Raw genomic sequence first — 17,408 nt, forward strand, 5'->3', positions numbered from 1 at the left:
GGTTGCAAATTGATATTTTTCCTTTGTGATATGGCTTGAAGTGGTTCACATTTAAGCTACCATTGGTCACATATATACAGATGTTTCTTTACTAGTAAGCAAAGCAAATCCAGATAAGCATTTTGAAGGTACTCTCTGCCAATCTTATGCTCTGCTGATACCATTAATGTTGATGTCAAAGTAATAAGCAGTGCCAGTGATTCAATCTTGATTATGTTATGATTTGGTTGGCTTTTTCAGGTCTTTTGGTGCCTCTGCTGTCTTTTGCACGTCCAGTAGAGATGTAGTGGCTTGTTGCACCCTGGAGATGAGCTCCAGATGCGTGACGGGCTGCACCATCCCAGCCTGCTTCCCTGGGGGGCACTGGGCTGTCAGAGGTGGAATGCCCCAGCACACTTAACGCTAGCTGAGAGGAAACAGATACCTCTGGCTCCGAACAGAGAAATCGCTCCCTATCGATTAGGCTCTACAAAAAGCTGTGAATTGCGCTTATGGTTTGAACATTTGATACTGCAGATTCAAAGAGATAGTCATAACAGTGACTACTCTGATGGAGGAAACCCTGAGAATTATGGGGCTGGTTTCCTGCCTCCTCCGATATCTTTATACCCACCACCCTTTGCAACACAAAGAAGTCATTTTCCCATCTGACTGCAGGCATTGTGACCTCTGTCATTTCACTTGTAATTAGATGTGATGTGTCCAAATAGTAGAGATGGTTTTTATGTTGATTGTGAATATATCAAGTTCCCAGTGCTGTCACTATAATGAGAACGTATATGAAGGCCTATCAGGTCTGTGTGATGTCTTCAGCTGCCATTAGCAAGGTGGTGAAGTGGATGCTTGCTCTTTGAAAGATGTGAGATATGCTAGGTATTTTTAGCCAAAGCTTTTAACCCAGAAGAAACAGCTAATAGCTGCTTTGACCTGAATGCAGCATTATAGCTTTTGCTCAAAGCGGCCTTGATTACATGGGGCCCCAAAAAATGTGCTTTTATTGTATGATTCTTTAGTCTTAATACCTTATGAGAATGTGAATATGCGTCTTTGTAAATCTTAAGTACTTTGCATATCACAGACAACTTAAAGTTTTTCACAGTACACTTCAGAGAGCAAAACTAATACCTTCAAATCAAATTATGAGTGAGGGGGTACCAAGGGGGCCCTGTGCAAGTCTGAGCAAAGTTTAGTTGGAAAATCTGGTCTCTGAGATTTACTTTTTAATAGGCCTGAAACACTACGGGAAAGGGTTAACTGGTGGAGTACTGTATGTGGTGGCACAGATGTGATTCACTAAAATGTTTGCTCTGCCTGTGAAAGGGTCTTTGAACCAATGAGTGTGAACTTCTGGCCACACCAGCCTATAAACGTTGCATTTATGTGAGGCAGCGAAAGGGGCCAGCTAGTGTAATGGGGGATGGGGCCTCTGCCTGTGGAATGTGGTGTCTTGGTGAAAGGGCCTAGCTGAACAAATGCAGTCAGTTTATTTGGCAAACCAGACTTGCTGGTCACCAACAGACATGTTTACCCAAGAACTAAACATGCAGATCCTCCCCTTTCTTCCAGACAGAGGCTTTTCTCGCTTCTCGGTTACAGTGTGTGCTCTCTCTGCCTCTCTCTGGGTGTGAAATTGTACGAGCTGAAAAGTGTGTTGATAAGAGCTTTTCTTTCGTGAGAGTCTGCCTGCCTATTTTCCTTCTGTCTTTCTTTCCATGCCCCCCTCCCCTTGTCTTTTTTTCTTCTGTTTCTCTTTTTCAGCTTTGTAATTGGAGTGATTAATGGAGGGAGGGGTGGTCTTGCCTGGAGGCCTACTTTTCAGTAGCCTCTTTAGAGGTGCAGCACTGCTGAGGCCAGGGCAGGTAGCAACACGTTCGGCCCCTGGACGTTTAGCCCCTTGTCCCTGCCACTTTGTCTGCTCCCTCAAAAGCCAGAAATCTCTCTGTGCTATAAACAAGACCGGACGCTCGGAGGCAAGCATGCCCCTGGGTCCTGTTTTCTGCTGCTGGCCTGCTCTCATGTGATATGACCTCTCTTATGCTCTATAGTAATTCTTAATGAGAGCAGAGATGTGTTTGTTAGTAGGAACTCCACCATATGTTCCCAAGTGGCAGTGAGATTTACTTCCCTCTTCTCGCACATGGAAACCCGATTAGCCAGAGCCTTTGTTGGCGGTAGTGTACAGGCAGCTCACCATGAGATCCTTTACAGTAGTTAGCAGATAAAGGACGCCATCCGCTCAGCCCAATTCCCAAAGCACCCGCCCCTAGCCCACAGCCCCCCCTCCCCACAGCAAGAGGAACTATGAATGATTCCTGGAGTCCTGCTGTGGGATCAAGGCCTCAATTATTTGATTTGGATTAGAGATTGCGCCCCCCCCCCCCCCCCCACAATGCTAGTTTTTACAGGCATGCTGAGAGGAAGCAGATTCGCTTTCTTTGAGAGCATGAGGCCACAGTGCAGATGGACTTACAGTAAAGGCATTGGAGCTCTTGTTCTCCAGGAGACGAGGAAATAAGATTCCTACTGTATATTTAATTATCAGCTTTAATCACACATGCAGGGCTCTTCACAAAGCAAACGCCTAAGAGCCAAGCTGATCATTTAGAACAGGGTTGTGGAACTGGCGGCCCGGCCGCCACATGCAGCCCCCTTGTCATTCAAAGCGGCCCTCAAATCTATTTTAGATTAAAATAATAAACATGAAAAAAACCTGAAAAACATATGCAATGAAAACATGAAAATTAGAAGTGTTCCTATAATAATTTATTAAATTTCTAGCATATCTTCATTTCTTGCAAGAAATTAGACATATAGGCTATCTATTTCTATCTTAAACTCTTATGCTTAAGAAAAAATCTGAGGCTTTTTATGCCTCTACTTTGAGAGGACAGTGGATAGTCAGAAACTTCGGTGAAAGTGAGGGGGAGAGACGTGGAAAAGGAGCTGCAGGCTGGAGTTGAACCAGGGCAGACCACGCACATGGTCTAACTACTAGGCTTTCTGCGCTCTGAAAAAAAAAGGAAAATTGAGTAAAATAAGCTTTAAAAATGTGAAAATGTTCTGTTCACTGCATTGAAGAAGTGTGTTGAATTGGTTGTTTAGCTGATTAAATTTAGCAAAAATATAAGCGTTGGTGGCTTTCTGTATTTGTAGGGATGCACTGATGCCGATTCCAAGCCTTAGTACTTGTACACATAATTATTAAACATTGCAGATAACTGGTATCATTTAATGCATGATAGCCTCTTGTTATGTATAAGATAAATGAGGATGAAAAAGTAGAAGAGAATGAAAACTATGCACCGTTAAACTGTCTAGAGGAGGGATGAGCAACGTGAGGAAATTAAAACAAACCACTTCTTTATCTAATCTAATCCCTATCATGATGTCAGGTTGTGCAAATGAATAGATGTGTATTGCCATTTGCACAGGTACAGGACCATACAGGTATATTGGAATTTTTTGTGCATTGCTTCTTGAGTCAGCTGTCCAAAAAAACCCAAAAAGTATACAAATATAAAATTGTAAAAATAGCAATATATCTAATACATAATCTCATAAAAGAATGCATTTTTTGTATTTAGTACTGGAAAGGTTTACAAATGCCTGCCAAAAGGTCTTTAAGCTCAAAATAGTGCAATGATTGCACTTTGAAGTACTTTTATTTTCTAAGATCAGGAAAAACTATATATTTTTTAGAAAATACCAACTTATTTTGAAAACTGGACTGTAAAAACTTCAGGTTTTGTATTTTTTTTAATGCTACCTGATATTTGTATGTTTGGAGTTGATAAATACACACTCCAAAAATCTCATTAGTTTCTGCATTTTTCTTGACAACCAATCAAGCAGACTCATGATACCATTTATGAATTATATTGTAGTCGCAAATTAACAATATTGTCCAGTATAGTCAAAGTTTAACTTTCTTACCAGATCATGCAGCACTACTCTATGCTTTAGAAAAATCTAAATTCAAGGAAATTAAACTTAAAAACTTGAAACTATTAGATTGTTAAACTTTTAGATTATGAATTAAATATGTAAACACTGGTGGGGCACAGATGTCTTGGTGGTTAGTTGGTGCCCCATATACATGGACAGCACAGGTTCAAGTCCATCCTGTCGCTCCTTTCCCACATGTCTCTTTCCCATTCTCTCATCCCTGTTTCTGACTCTGTCCACTGTCCTCCTCTCTGAATAAAGGAAGAAAAAGTCCAGAAATATACCTTTAGAAATGTAAATGCTGGTATGATAAATCATGCTGAAAGCCTTCTATAGTTGTAAATGTTGTTACATGTAATTATAAATGTCTCAGTAAGAGTTTTATACAGTTTTTAACCCTATCAGCCCTTTGACAGTGAGAATAAAGTCGGTGTGGCACTATTTATAACTTAGGTTGCCTCTCCCTGTTTTAAAAAAATTAGGAAAACTAGGAGCCTGACTATTGAATCACCACTATTCCATAATAACGGATTTAAACCACTCTGAGTTTGTGTATCCTCTTTTCTGGCTCCTTGCCATTAACACCATTGTTGGCTGTGATCCAGTTTTCTGCTGGCGGCCTTGATTGTGATTAAATTACTGCCGCTGTGCCTGTTTAAAAGATTTCCCTTGCTGAACTGTTTTGACAGGCAGCAATTTGGCCAAAAAAGATTAGTGCGGGAATGAGATGTTAAGAGTACCTGTGGGATGAGAGGGGCTCTCCTGTTATTGTGAGGTCCTGTTACTGGTTTACAGGAATGTTGTTGAATTTTACTAAAGTCTCCTCTGACAAAGCTCGCTCTCAGAGCTTCATGACGTTTGGCGTGGCTTGTTTTATTGCCTGAAGTTGCTATAGTGATTTTCCTTGTATGTACATGTATTTTGTTTAAATTGAGGAGTGGTGTGGCTGTTTACTCTGTGTTTATTCTGTAGAACCTGCAGTTTGATGAGGGTTTCCCATGGTAACCTGACTGTTTTAGTCAAAGTTAGGGTGTCTGTTTGAGGTAGAGGGTTAGGTCACCCTGGTTGATGTGATTCTGCCCTCATCTCAGTTTCCCTGGCGTGGCGGTAGATGACTGAGGATGATGAGTATTGACGTATGCTGTGAGATTGCGTCCGGAGGGGGCTGGGGACTTCCCTGTGTTTGCACATCCAGGGCTATTGATCCTGGCCTCCTGTTCAATGGCTGTGGCCCAGGGGACTTGGTCTGCAGCATGGAGCTGTGTACACTGGGACACAGAGGGCCATGACAGTAGCTCGGAGTGCAAAGACAAGGGGTTAGGGGCATGGCTCAGGGCTAACAGGGCTCTAATATGGCAGAGACACGTGCCGCTCTTCATTAAGCCTTGTTTAGTCTGTTGGATTGCACTGACAGGCTGCAAAACAACAAATGCTTCCAGGTCTACTCATCATTGTGTCATTGTGCTTATCCACCAACCAAAAGCCACTCAGGCTGTTATCTATAGGATAGAAATGACCTACTTCACATATGTTCTTTGCCTCCTGTACAGTATTGCTCCTGTACAGGCAGTTATTTGCTTTTTAATCTTAAGATGTGTCAAACAAGGAAGATATCCTATTGTTAACGGCTGCTATTTGAGTCTTTCTGACCTCCTGCTAGAAGAGGAGTAAAGCCAAATCACGTGATGCTTCTATTAAGAACAAGCCTCTTCATCTAATAACAGCTCTACTATCAAATTGGAGAAGTGCTGTCAACATCCTGAGCAATCAATGCCATCCATCCCCCACTCCCCAAGCAGCAGCCATTAACCCTTCTTGTTCCGGCATGCCTGGCCTCACTAAAATGGTGGCTGTACTCCAGACATCTTTCTATAATGGCTGTGTAGAATTACCCCCCGAGCTATTCATCTACGTGTGTCGCGATTGCAGCTGGTGTGATATGTAAAGAATGTCAAACTTGTTGCAGATGGGAGATTGTCCACTATAATGTGTGACAAAGTGTCACATGGAAACAGATTTCACAACTGGTGCTCTCAAAATTTAGCCACTGAAAGATCTTAAACTTAACCCAATCTATGGATTTTTTTGATGACATGATGAGGCAATCAGATATTTTAGATATTTTGAGTTAGAGTGCAGTGTTATTTATGACCCAGCTTGCAAACTTCCTAGAATAGTAGCTACAAGGGAAAGTTTTAAAACTGCAATACTTCAAAACTTTTGTATACCACATGATTAAAAGCAATGCAGTCTCTGCTATTTTAATGATCCAAAGTATAGAGAGGTACCTAAGCTTTAAAACAATTCTGATCTTTGGTCATATTTTAACCGAAAGTCTCTCTAAAGGAAAGAGTCTTCATTTTGAAAGTATGTTTGTGAGGCTTCACTATTTTATATAATTAAGTAGTTTGCTGGCAATTTATGGTATTTTAAAACACGAAATTACCCAATATTGTGTTCCTAGAACATGTTTTGTTGTTTTTGTAGTTCTGAAAGAGGAATTGATGTCTTGTCATTCGACAAGAATTGGATTGAAATTTAAAACCATGGTATTATGACAACACTTACATGTATTGGCAAGAATATGATTTTATAATACACATTAATATGAATTGAACCACATTAATGCATTAATCACAATGTGATTGTCCGTCTAGTACCAAAACATTACAAATAATACTGTTTTTTTTTTTTCTTTTTTTTTTGCAAGTCGGACAGTGTGCACCAGTTTTCTTTGAATTGCTTGCTGGACACCTTGCCCTCTGATGCACCTGTCCTAAGAAATAGATGTGCAAAATCACATTTTTAAAACCATACAATCTCTGTTAATGATCAGTGTTACCAAAATATATCAAAACTTTTGAAAACTACAGATTGATAGCCAGATTTTTTAACCACAAACTGCTGCAAACGAAAGAGGCTGTATTGTCTAAAATGTGTGATTATGCTGCATTGATTCAGTTCTGAAATGTTGCCAACATGCAGACTTTGGAGGAGTTCAGAAAATGTGCAGGTGTTTGCCAGCTTCAACAACTGGGAGTATATCATTAATGAAGTCTATGTAAGACAAAGAAATTAATTTCTCCTTTTTCAGAGCAATTTTTATCTCTGTCATCTTCATGGTAAAGATGAGTTTCATATGCTTGCCAGTCAAAGCTGCACTTCTTGAAATCAATAGATTCACAGATGAGATGGGTGCTCCCTCCATATTTATGTGCATGTGTAGAAGTACAGGTGAAGGCCTTAGTGCCTGTTTGATATTATGTACATAAATCATGTGTTTTGTATCTTTTTACATGCTCATTTCTGCTCATTAATCTTCTGCTTCAAAACAATGGGAACTTGTCGGAAATAAAGTATTAAAATAGGTAAACAAGAAACATTAAAGTACCCAATATTGAAAGCTTATAGGATGTTTATTTTTTCCCTGTGGCAGTGAAACAGGTGTCAATATAGTTTTAGATTTTATTATGTTTTAAAGGTCAGAAAATAAAAGATATAAGGTGGTAATCTTAGTCCATTTCCATTTAGAGAACTTCAGAAGGTGTACAGACCAGTTTATGTGTCAACCTGCAGACAGACTCAAAACCCCACAGCAGCCCACAGCGATGACGAGCTCTAGCTCACTCCTGGTCATCGACCTCATTCTTATCCCTGATTTGGCGTTGCGCCAGTCAGTCACGTATGGTCATAATGTGATTAGGCCACCCGCTGCCTGGCCGGTAAACCTGCTAACAGCATGAGAGGGAGACAAAGGGGAAACATGGGCGGCTTAGACATATGAAGGCTTCTGTTCATCCTGTAAACACTCATATCCACACATGAGCATGCACGGTGAATACACCTGCATACACACGATATGCTCTATGCTTCTTATGAATATTATAATTCAATTTGAGCTAATTGAGTTGTATTTAGATAAATATAGTCTCAAATTTCCTGCTTTATGTATAAAAGTATACATTACACTAACCCAGGGAGTTACAATGCATAAACATTTAGACATATGCCTTTGATACTTAATTTCAAACATTTCTCAATTAAATCAGACAAACCAAGCCTTGTAATTGTAGGCTGGCTGTGGGAATTTCTTTTTTTACAGAAGTCATTTCTGGGTGGAGCACTGTATGTGATGAAGGGGCTGAGGGGACTGATCATAAGGAGTGGTCCCAAAAACAGCGGTATCCACTCTAACTTGACATAAAGCAACATAGTGTTAACATTCCTCGGCTGACCAAGGTCCCAATTCAAGAGCCAACATGTCTATTCATGGTTAACAGCGGCCATGTTCAGATTACTAGTGCCTCTTTATGAACCACTTACTCAAACAGAATGGATTTTTATGCATGCATCTGTGCTAATTTGGGCATTTACAGCTGAATTTCTTTTTAATGTTTAGATAGCTTTTTAATTTTAATGCCTGATCCATCTTTTATCCTTACACTACCTCAGCTGTACCTTTTTTTAAGCCGTCACTCCTCTTTATCTCAGTAGCATGTCGGAGTCAGCATCAGCTTTGTTCAACAAGCATCAAACATTAATTATTAAACTGTTAAACCAGCCTGAATAAGATAATAGTGCGGTAGTGAGGAGTTAAAATATTGCTATCATAAAGACAATAATAAATACTACAATATGTAACAGATGGATTGGTTTACAAGAGATAGATAAATATCGCCATATTTGCATTAAAAACTGTGCTTGGGTTAGTGATAGTAGCAGTAGAGCTATTTTAATGACTTAATGTAGGTCCATAAAACCTGATAAACAATATAAATAATCAGGCACAATAGTCATGGCCACAATGTTTTCTGCAGCAGCATGTCTGCCATCTGATTAAAATAATAGTGTAGAGAACTACAAAAATTATGGCTCATTAATGCTCCATGTCTGATTTACGTTCAGATATGGGTGGAACTTTCTACATGTACTCTGCTTTCATTTTCTCTGTACTTTTTCTTGAAGCTTACAGATACAGAAAAATAGTTGCAATACAACCAAAAATGATCAGGGCTGTGGGAAGCAGTGAAGCCAACAGTTAAAACTGTCCCAGTGCAGTACTTTTGAAATGGGTATACTTTTTAAAGGAATTTAAAAAAACGATTGTACAATTCTATGTTAGGCACGCGATAGACAGGAACTGTGTACCAATTTAAACATACAGATCTATTAGTATTGGATTTATTTGGTGTAGATTTGCAACAAGACTAATCACTGTCTGGGGAGTCTTTCTGACAATATTTTAAATTGCACGGGTGAACTTAAAGGTAACTCCTCCATGAATAGCTTATGATACCATTCTCTCATAGTATTTATCTCAACATCCTTGGCACTCCTCCCCACTTCCCTCTTTGGCCTGTTTATATTACTTTATTGTTTTATATTGAATATGTGTTGCTGGACAAAGAGAGCAAAGTTAAGTGGAGGAAATGTCCTCGGATGTGTAAGTGTACCAGGCCAGTAAAGCTGATTTTGATTCTTATTCTGATGCCATTTTCCTTCCTCTTTGCCAGCCTTTCTCTACAGTGTTTTCATAGTGTTTTTCACTGATCAGCAATCAACTGCAGTCAGTGCATCAGGAGTAAAATCTTGATGATTTTCAAAGGGATTTCAGTTTTTTAAATTATTGTTGTAACTTGCAGTGCTCTTAAACATTTGTGCATTTATATTGGTTTTACAAACAGCTTTAGAAAGAGGAAGCAGTAAAAAGGATAAGGTTGGAGGAAATAGTCGAACGTTATGGAAATTATAATATCTCTATGTAGTTCTGCTATGGTTGTCAGTAATGGTTTCAAAATCTCCTGGTATTATAATCCCCTGGTAACAAGTCCATGATAGAGTATTAGTTAAGGGAAAAAAATTGGGAAAAATGGATGTTGGCTTTTATTAAAAACAATTGCACTTTTAAATATTACAGTATGTCAGACCCTCTAAAACCTTTGTTGTCCACCACTGAAAATAGAAGTAGGTCTTTGGTGATATATTCACTGATACACCTTGTGATCTGTTGAGCCCTTGTGCTGTTGTGGTAAAGTGAGAGTGTGAACCCTTATGAGTCTTTTTGCCTGGCTGGATTCTGCTCCTTGCATCTTTGCAGATCTTTCCAGGATGATGATTTGCCAAGTGGCTCCCATCAAGTGTGTCACAGAAGTGTCTGCGTATTGTTCCTTGTTTTTCCGTCACCTTTTCTACCTTATTTTTTTTGACTGCAGGAAGCCAAAATGCTTCAGAGTGTCTGGAGCCTCCACAATATCTAAACTTTGTAACTTGGTTCTCCCTCACCAGTTATTGCATCACCCATTTTTGTATCGTTTGATCAGGCCAGCAAGTGGAGCGCAAAGGATGATAGGTGCACAAGGGCCAATCGTAACTGTAGTTCCCACCTCCCTTTGCTCTGCTCCACTATAAAAACTACACTTTATGCCCTGACGACCTATCGTTTGAAACTGTCACATGTCCATGACGGTACTGAGATGCTTCTATCACCGTGATACCTCAATATTAATAGTGCAGTTAAATCGGTAGTTGTCAATGTCACTGTAACAGAATTTACCCTTTGATACTATTAAAAATAAACTGTTTTGGTATGCATTTCAATGGCGTAATGACAAAAATTGAAGTCCAAGGCACCCGAACTGGGTAAACTTAATTATCAAACATTGTAGGCAAAGTCCTGCTTACACACTCAATTGCACAAACATATCTGCAAAATTTCAGGGCTACAACGGAAACAGTGTGAAGGACTTTAGGTGCAGCATGTGCTGGAATCAGTCCTTTCCTACTGACCTGCCTTTTTACAAGCTGTTTTCACACTCTTATTTAAAAGGAGTAGTTTGTTCATAATGCTCAACGATAGGCTTTGTGAAATATGTATTTGTTGTGAAATCTTTTTACTCTGTTTTGTAAAACACAAGATAAAAAAGTGTGTAAATTTAATTAGATGGATTGTGCTGCTGACTGGACAGTGGATTTCTGTCACTTCAGACCTTTGTTCTTGATGTTAGAAACACCTTGACCTCTGAGCTTCAGTAGTACAGAGTGACCCTCTGGGAGGCACAAGTGTGTGTGTGTGTGTGTGTGTGTGTGTGTGTGTGCATATAGTTTGAGTGTAAACACATTTGTGTTCACCTAACAATTCCAAGGCCGGTAACCCAGCGGCTACTGCCTGCTCTTTGATCTGAATCTGGAGAGCTGGAAGGACCATAGCATCTGTTCAGTGTTAGGATGTATGAGGTGTTATAAATCACTACTTAAATCTTTACATAATGTTAAGTCAAGGTTTCCTGTATGTTTACACACAAGAAGTATACTGTTTTTAGATAAAAGTCATGCTAAAGCTGGGGAAAGTGCAAAACATCTCAGCTGAAAAACAAAAACGCTGATAAAAATGGGCAGAAAGCAGCAAAAATGTGTTTCAAGTGGCAAAAAGAAGCAGAAAAATGGGCAGTTGGAAAGGTGTTAAAAAGTAATTCTAGCATCAGAATCCATTAACTGTTTGACATGCTTTTCATTTCCAAAGTGAAGCCAGGATGCTCACACCCATACTACTGTCCCAACACACATACATTTAAATCATGGGGAGGGCCCATACTTTGTTTTTTCAGAGGCCCACCCAATTCTATGGGCAGCCCTGCTTGTGTGCTTTTTTGTCCATTTTTATAATTCTATAACCACCTTCCCTTTAACATCATTTTTAAGGTAGATTTTACATTGTCATATTGCAATCTACCCCTCTAAATGGACTCAGCTGCAAAAGTTTTCCTCATGTTTTAACCAGGTTTGAACTTATCAAAGTTGTTTTAAAATATACATCTTGAATTTCAATTTTGTAGACATAAGAGTGTAGTCACACTTTCCTGTGAGTTTATCAAAGTTCACATGCTTACAGACAAGAAGACCAAAGCTTTTTATTCCCTATTTAGTTTTACAGCTCCTTGTTTGGTAACACTCCATAAGATTACACAGTGTCGACCTCTGAGCCATTAAATAGGTAACATCCCGACCCACACGTATAAAAGGAGCCGAATGCTATGCTTTTTTCATGCAAGAGCAAGCATGTGAGATTATACATGGCTGTAATCTGAATTATCTTGTGTAATAATCATTTATAATGGTTAAAGGTTAACAGAGGAGGTCAAATTGTGTGCAAAGGTCTATAAGGCCTCCAAATGTACTATACTGTATATTTACCATCACATGATGATCCTGCTGTAATCTCTGACATACTATAGATAGTGTACGTTGACAGTGAAATGTGTTTTTGATAAGAAATGGGCTGCAGATGTCACCTAAGAGGCAACTGTGATAAATTATTTTTATACAACACTTTGGAAGGTGGTATTTGTAAAATGGACTAGCTGGAATTATTTTAACTGAAAGCCGAAGTGTGGAGTTTTTAACTTGATATGAAGAAGATTGAAATTAATAGTCATGGTCTCGTCATGACCCAGCAAAGCAGGCAAGACAACTACCATAGAGAATGACTAATATTAAAGTTCAAATCTGGTGCTGGGGTTGGGTGTCAAAACTTCATGCTGAAAGAAATCAACTTTCCCATGCAAGGCTTCTCAACAATTAATACATTTAACTGCTGTTTTTAAAATTAAAGATGCTGAATATGTTCCAAAAAATCTAAATTCAGGGAAAAGCGGTTCCACTTTGTTGCTAGGTGTGGCCAATATCAACATATAGCTGAAGTTCCCAACAAGAGCTTTAACTTTTGATGCCCATGTGATGAGTGTAAGAAATAATGAAGTTTAGAATTTTTAGTCGAAGCAGGACTGAAATTAAAGCCAGTGTGGAGAACTGCATTATTTCAATCTTTGTAGATTGTTTTAAAAAGCAAATATCTCTTAAGCCATGTTTGTAAATGCACACAACTCTGGAAAACTTCTTTAAATGTTCAGGGTTAGCTGCATGTGTGAGTGCAAAGTGTGTTTTTTCATACAGACTTTTACCCCAACTTTATAGTTAATAACTGATGTGATCCATGTGCATGTTATGAAAATGCATTTCCATGCATTTCTACTTAAAAAAAAAATTGAGATTTATGATATCAGACTTTTAACTCATATCTGATGATGCCAATATTTGCTAATTCTTTTTAGCTGATACTGATAGTAATATATGTCGTTTAGACCTCAAACGTAAATCCTTAACACTATCTTTAAAGTTTAAGGATCAGCAAATATTAAGAGGCAGTACAGGCTGGACATACAAATGGACATGCATCCTCATGTTTCATTTGATCCTATTTCCCGAGATCTTGAGAAGACATCCCAAATTTGGTGTTTTTTTAAAGATCATTTTGGGGCATTTTGCCTTTTATTGATAGGACAGCTGAAGCGACAGGAAATACAGGGAGAATGTTTGAAGATGTGCCCCAAGCACGTGCTAAGACCGGGAATCGATACTGAGACCAGTGCGTCAAGGGCTGCAGCCTTTGCCTGTAGTTACCGGCTCACTGACCTACCTGGGGCCTATGATGTACTTTTAAACATGTTTGTTTTGACCTTTGTTCCAGCTTAGTCAGGTTTTGTTTCATCCAAGCTCCTAACAGCACTGTTTTTATTTAATGAATTAGAGGGGTTGAAACTTTTTGAGAATTTGGGTCACAGTTACTCATCAAAGATGTAGTGGTGGGTCCTAAGAGGGTAGTCTGCTTAAAAATGTCCATACTTTTCAGAAGAATGTGTGTGGACACTGCTTTATTGTGAAGTAGAACTACGTGATTCTGAAACCCCAAAACCTTGCGTTCACTCCGGGTCTTTGAGCTGATGGCTGATGGGTATTTGTTTAGAGAGCATGAATGTTGACAACCGTTACACGTCCAGAGTGAGAGGGTGAAAATGACTTGCTCTCAGGGGCCTTGACAACCTTTGCCCTGCCAGCTCTCGTTTCAGGCCTTGTAATTGCCACTGACCAATGGGCTCCTGTTTGAAACTAGACCCTCGGTTGCAGCTATTAACGTCCCCCTCTGAACGGATCTTGTTTTGATTCCTGATGCTTTTATAGGTTTTGTCTTTAGGAGACATTCCTGGTCGGCACATACCGTGCACCCCTTTCTGCCCCTATTTTCCTTCCTTCCCGTCTTGTGGGGCCATTACCACCCCTCCTCCTTGCACTCACAAACATACACACAGCAATGATCACTCTTTGCTCATGTGTGTATGTAGCACTAAAGGCTACTGACCAGCCCCCCCCCGCTGCCCCTCCTGACAGCCAGCTCCACTCCATGAACTTGGCCACCCGTCACAGCTGCGTTAAGATTGAAGGATGGGGGGCCCTTGTATCCAGCTGGGTCGGAAGACATTGGTGGGGGCAGGGCAGGCCCAGATGCAGATGGTTTAGGTCAAATGGAGATGTTTGAGGATGAAGGGGGAGGGGGACACAGGAGCTCAGGGGCACAATAACTCCAGAGGTTACTCCTCCAACCCCTGGAAAAATGCACTCTTGGAGTGTGAGTATATATTAGTTTTCATGTGTTTGTGTAGCAGAATGTTGGCCGTTGTTGAAACTAGTTTGGTTTGCTTCGCTTTTTGTAGCCCAACATGAACCTTTAACCTCCAGCCAGAGCCAAACAGATTAACTCTTTGCAGGAAAAAATCAAATTATAACATTTTAGAAAAGGCACTGGAGGTCAAAATGTTCCTGAGAGTTTGAAGTGTGCTTTCAGGGTGGAAACAGACAAGGTCACTGGTTAATTTCAGACTTCAGACTTTGTTTTGTAATTTCTCTATGTCACTTTTTCCATTCTGTATCTTCATTATAACAGTGAAGTAAAGGTGAAATACCAAAACTGTAACTCATTGACGGAGATTATCCAGCTACTTTAGAAAGACTCATGAGGAATGATATGAGATGATGACAAACTGGATTCTCTTTTTACATGTTTATCACCATGTTCTGCTTGTTTGCCTTGTTTGGCTTATCTTTCTTTCTCTATTTCTGTTGCAGAACGGGACTGCAGGCTGGGCTGACGAGGCTGACAGCAGCAGAGGAAGAGGAGAGGCCTCAAGAGACTTTGCTAAAGTGAGTATTTAGAGCCTGAGCAGTGGATGACTTCATTACAGACTGTGAAACCTTTGCACAATCAACTGTACAAAGCGAATTTTATTTAAGCCAAAGAAAACTGTAAAAATAAGATTTTAAATTTATAAAAATTTTAACTTAGCCTTTGAAAGGAGATGCTACTCGTGAGAATGGCTATTGGCAAGCATGGATGGTCAGTGCTACTATGAGAATACTTGAAACAAGGTTTTATTCTCATAGTATTTATCATTAAGGCAGACTTTATAAACACCTTTTACTTTAGATTTGATTAATTTATGATACTGTGCAGCTAGATAAGACACATTCATGTTTAAAACTGTGGTACAGTCATCAAACATACTCTTAATCTCTGGTCATCAGTTTCTCATAAAATATCCTGGTATGTTGTCATTTTCTTCACAGATCATCTAAAAATAAACTCACTGGTAGTCATTAACAATCATGTATTCATGTAATGCTGTCAACTATTGCAATTAATCCTTTAAAATGTTACAGTTTTGGAATAAAAGTTCACATTTTTGCTCTAACTATTATTCACTCTGTTAAAAGAGGGTACAACTGGATTGCTGGATTGCATAGCAGTTACACCCCACACCCTATGAACAGAGTCTACAGTCCTCAAAGTGGGCTACCAGACGTTACTCCCACCCTTGTCGCTTCCCTCTTGCCTTTCCCAATTTTCTCATTTGAGTTTTTCACTTAATCCAGTGTCCTCTGCTTTTACAATTAAGGCATAAAAAGGCCTGAAAAATCTTTTATTTAAAAAGTGGTAAAACTCATGAAGAATTGGTGCTGTTTCAGCAGTATCATCAATCATACCTGAACGCTTTGAACCCTCATCGTCTGTCTGTCCAGCAAAGAGGAAAAACTCGAGCAGAACTCTTTAGGGTCAACGATAAACTTTGAAATTAAAATGAGGAAACATAAGGGGAAAGGAAAAAAAATAGCAGAAGCTTTGCCATGATTGTGCACATGCAATTTATAATGCAGAGTAGTTCTTATAAGCTTCATTTTGTCTTTCAGCTATATGAACTGGATAATGACCCAAAAAGGAAGGAGTTTTTGGATGACCTTTTCACCTTCATGCAAAAAAGAGGTATGAGCATTCTTTAGATGTTTTAAAGCATTTTAAGTAACAAACACTTTTCCACTTTGTCTCTCCACCACAGAAGCTATCTTTTTCTGAATTAAATCTGTCTTTGTGCTGAGGGTCATTTTCTAAACATTTCAGCATTTAAATCCTGTCGTCAGTTAAATATACAGCCAATAGCATCACATTATTACCACCTATGCAGTCTATAACAACACAATACATGTGTTGGATTGTGTTAAACATATATATTTTCCGTTTCTCTTAAAATCTATTTTGTATTTATTTCTTAAGTTGTAGTGAGTAGTGGTGATTTACTGGGATACTTTCTCCCTTGGTATATGTTAAAGTATTAAGAACAGCTTTGAATAAAATGGTATTGCTATCAACTAAAACAAGTTTGGAAATATTGGCAAGTCAGATTTTGCCAAAAATCCAATATCATGCATCGCTAGACTGTAGTCGTATTTTGTTTCCTTTAGGATCATACCTGGTACCAGCTACTTCTTTTTTATCTTCCCTCATAAGATTTCAAAAAACAAAGCTGAAAAGTGGATACTAAAAGGTGATATCAAGACTAGAGATGCACCAATGCTTTGGTTCAACCATCAGTATCGGCCAATATCGGCCCTTTCGACCGACATCGTCCATCAGCAAATGATGTGGGCATGAATCGATGACAGGAGAAGATGTTTATCTGTGGTGCTGTATCAATTTAATGCTAGATTTCAGCACATGAAGTGACTGATTCAGAGAAGATTTTTATTAATTGGGTAGAAGAAGCCAACTACTGGACCAACTCTGTTTTTCATGGTCAAACACAAGTGACAGTGTTGGCATACTGGGAGCCTAACACCAAAAGATGTACTGGTATCTGCATAGGCTAAATTATCATTACAGTAGTACCGGTGGTGGCCCTTGTTTTTACAATAGATGCATCCTAGTCAAGTGATGCAGACTACTGAGCGGTCAGAGATATCATCACATGAAACATCCAACACAGGAGTGTAACTCCTCCTGTCTTCAGCTTTTTCTGGTTATAGGGTATACAAAAAGTCTTAAAAACTCTTAATTTTACACATGAGTGATATCAAATTTTAGAGCACAATGCCTAAGACATGTCTTTATCCAATTATCCTTTTCTCGCTTCTATTTTGATTCAAATCACCATTTTTGGCACGTCTTTCCACATTACAATTAACAATTATAAAGCAGTGATCCTTGTAAGCAGACTGTCTGTGTATGTCACCCCTACCCCAAAGTCTGAGTCTGGTCAGAGAGAAGCCTGCAGTATTAGAGATATTAGCAAAATAATTTAAGA

At 39.2% G+C, this 17,408-nt stretch overlaps 1 protein-coding gene across 2 annotated transcripts in view; it reads left to right on the forward strand.

The window, feature by feature from the left end:
- The window catches only part of LOC121525101 (AT-rich interactive domain-containing protein 3B-like), a 99,733-nt gene that overhangs the window by 30,384 nt on the left and 51,941 nt on the right, over positions 1-17,408 (forward strand). For both annotated transcript variants that reach the window (XM_041811008.1, XM_041810929.1), the window contains exons 3-4: positions 14,902-14,976; positions 16,021-16,093. In XM_041811008.1, the coding sequence (XP_041666942.1) occupies positions 14,902-14,976; positions 16,021-16,093 (148 nt within the window). The remainder of the gene's footprint in view (positions 1-14,901; positions 14,977-16,020; positions 16,094-17,408) is intronic.

Source organism: Cheilinus undulatus, linkage group 1 (genome assembly GCF_018320785.1).
Source record: "Cheilinus undulatus linkage group 1, ASM1832078v1, whole genome shotgun sequence".
Lineage (NCBI taxonomy): Eukaryota > Metazoa > Chordata > Actinopteri > Labriformes > Labridae > Cheilinus > Cheilinus undulatus.